This window comes from Arachis ipaensis, chromosome B05 (genome assembly GCF_000816755.2).
Source record: "Arachis ipaensis cultivar K30076 chromosome B05, Araip1.1, whole genome shotgun sequence".
Classification (NCBI taxonomy): domain Eukaryota; kingdom Viridiplantae; phylum Streptophyta; class Magnoliopsida; order Fabales; family Fabaceae; genus Arachis; species Arachis ipaensis.
The window spans coordinates 8,953,132-8,955,807 of NC_029789.2; the positions used below are offsets into that span (position 1 = coordinate 8,953,132).

General features: G+C 38.7%; 1 protein-coding gene across 1 annotated transcript in view; it reads left to right on the forward strand.

The window, feature by feature from the left end:
* The window catches only part of LOC107640085, an 8,723-nt gene that overhangs the window by 2,094 nt on the left and 3,953 nt on the right, over window positions 1–2,676 (forward strand). The window contains exons 4-6 of the mRNA XM_021123583.1: window positions 599–946; window positions 1,364–1,951; window positions 2,043–2,275. Coding sequence (XP_020979242.1) covers window positions 599–946; window positions 1,364–1,951; window positions 2,043–2,275 — 1,169 coding nt within the window. The remainder of the gene's footprint in view (window positions 1–598; window positions 947–1,363; window positions 1,952–2,042; window positions 2,276–2,676) is intronic.

The window sequence follows — 2,676 nt, forward strand, 5'->3', positions numbered from 1 at the left end:
AATAGTCTAATAAATTTTGCTTTATATTTTTAATTTATATTTTTAAATATTATTAATTAATTACTAAATAAAAATAATAAGACTAAAAGACAAATAGGTCTCTGACCTTTTAAAACAGGGACATTTTCGTCCCTCAAGATTGGAAAATACATTTCGATCCCCCACGTTTTAAAACGGGAGACAATTATACCCTTCCATCCGTTTTGGGCCAAAAACGGCAATGGAGCCAGCTGACATGGAGGGGCAGTGAATGACGTGACCGTTACAGTTGGTGAGGTGGATTGGGACGAAATTTTAGTGGACAATTATACCCTTTCTTTCTTTTTCTCTCATAAACATTTCATCAAACACCATGTCAGCTCCACTACCACTAACCCTTTTCCTCTTCTGCATTATCATCTTCTTCTTCCATTGCTACATGTGCAATGACTCATCATCAACAACAACCCTTCAAACCCTTAAGCCCATCCTCCCAAACAAAAGCCCAGGCCCAGGCCCATCTCATCCATCAACAGCAACCATCCCTGCATTCCCTGAACAATCTGATGTCAAAGGTTGCCCCTTGACACTCTAAGATGAACTCTTTGACGGTATAAAGAATGCTTGTGGAGGCGGTGGTGGTGGTGGTTCTGACATGGAGCTCCACCGCACACGATGCTGCCCTGTTCTTGCATCATGGTTATACTCTGCATATTCTTCCACTGCATTAACCCATAGCCATACCCACATATCATCATTGTCATATGAGATGCCATTGTTACCAGATGACTCAAAAACATGTGTGAATGACTTAGAGAATGCACTGAAAGTGAGAGAGATTCAGCTGAAAAGACCCAATGAGACATGTGATGTTGTGTTCTGTTTCTGTGGGATAAGGCTTCACCCTCTGAGTTGCCCAGATGCATTTTCAATTAATAAAAATGGTGAATTTGTTGGGGATAAAACTGTGAGAAGGTTAGAGAAGAATTGCATCAGTAGAACCAACAATTTCAATGGCTTTCCTGGTCTTGGTGGCTGTTCCAAGTGCTTGAACACACTCTACAACAGTTTTCTATTAATCTTTTCCCAAAATAGATAAAAAAAAAAAGAAGTTTTTGTTTTGATTTGGGGTTGTTTGATTCGCTATTTTGACTTAGAATTTGATGGATCTTTGTTGAATATGATGAATTTGAGTTCATTTTATTGATGTTGATCTTCTTCATGATTTGGTGATTTGGTAAAGTTGTGTTTGTTTTATCTTTCTGTTTGAGAGTTTGGTTACTCTCTAAGTTATCTTGCAATGTCACCATCCTTCACACGCCTTTGGAGTTTGTACGCTTCACGGAAGTCATAAGAACCAATTGAAGCCAAAGTTCTTGAAAAGGGTTACAAGGAGATGAGGGCTAGTGGCCTATTACTGAAGTTTCTTGAGGCAATTCTCAAAGCTGGAAACCGGATGAATGCCGGAATTTCTAGGGGAAATGCACAAGGTTTCAACGTAAGTGCTCTTAGGAAGCTTCCTAATGTGAAAAGCATTGATGGGAAGACTAGTTTGCTACACTTCATTGTAGAGCAGGTGGCTCAGTCAGAAGGAAGAAGAGAAGTTATGAATCAAAAGCATAACATTCCCAAAATCAACGGTGATATAAGCAACTCCAATGAAAACAATAATAGCCTTGTGCAACACGAGACAGAGAAGGAGTATCTGATGCTTGGTTTACAAGTGTTATTGGGAGGTATAAATGATGAGTTATCTGAAGTAAAGAAAGCAGCAATATTTGATCATCAGAATTTCATTAGGATGTTATACATTCTCAATGCTCGTGTTAGCGAAATTCGAGAGATTGTAACCAAATGTTGTAGCGAGAACAATGAGAGAGGTGGATTTGTTAAGGAAATGAAAGGGTTTGTAGAGGAATGTGAGGATGAGCTTAAAGTTGTGAAAAATGAACACCTTAGGATCATGGAGCTTGTGAAGAAAACCAATGAGTATTATCTAGGAGGTGGAGGAGGATCAAATCCCTTTGAACTGTTTCTTATTGTGAGAGATCTTGTGCATGAAGAACCCCCCTCGCTCATCATGGACGATCGCACAAGCAGCGGCCATGACTTCCACCTTGCGTTTGGATGAAATAGGGCTCACTGGTGGAAACGGCGTCGTTTGGCACTTCAGGGATGAATTTGTCCAGTTAAATTTCGTCCCAATCCACCTCAGCGAGCGTAACAGCCACGTCATTCACTGCCCCTCCATGTCAGCTGGCTCCGTTGCTGTTTTTGGCCCAAAACGGACGGAAGGGTATAATTGTCTCCCGTTTTAAAACGTGGGGGATCGAAATGTATTTTCCAATCTTGAAGGACGAAAATGTCCCCATTTTAAAAGGTCAAAGACCTATTTGTTTTTTAGTCAAATAATAAATTTTATTGTCTTACTAGAAACAACATATAATACTCAAAACAAAAGTAGCACAATATAATGTTTATAGGAATCGGGTACTCTTTAAAGTTTAAATACCATCCATAGTTTTAAAAACGGAATCAGATCTACGATTAATTTTGGTTAACCGAAAATCAATCTAATTAATTCGGTTGAAATAAAAAAGCATCAGATAAAAATCGATGAAAAAACCAGTTAAACCGATTGATTAATTGGTGAATTATTTGAACCGAGCAGGTTTTTTTTAACATTTTCGGTTTTTA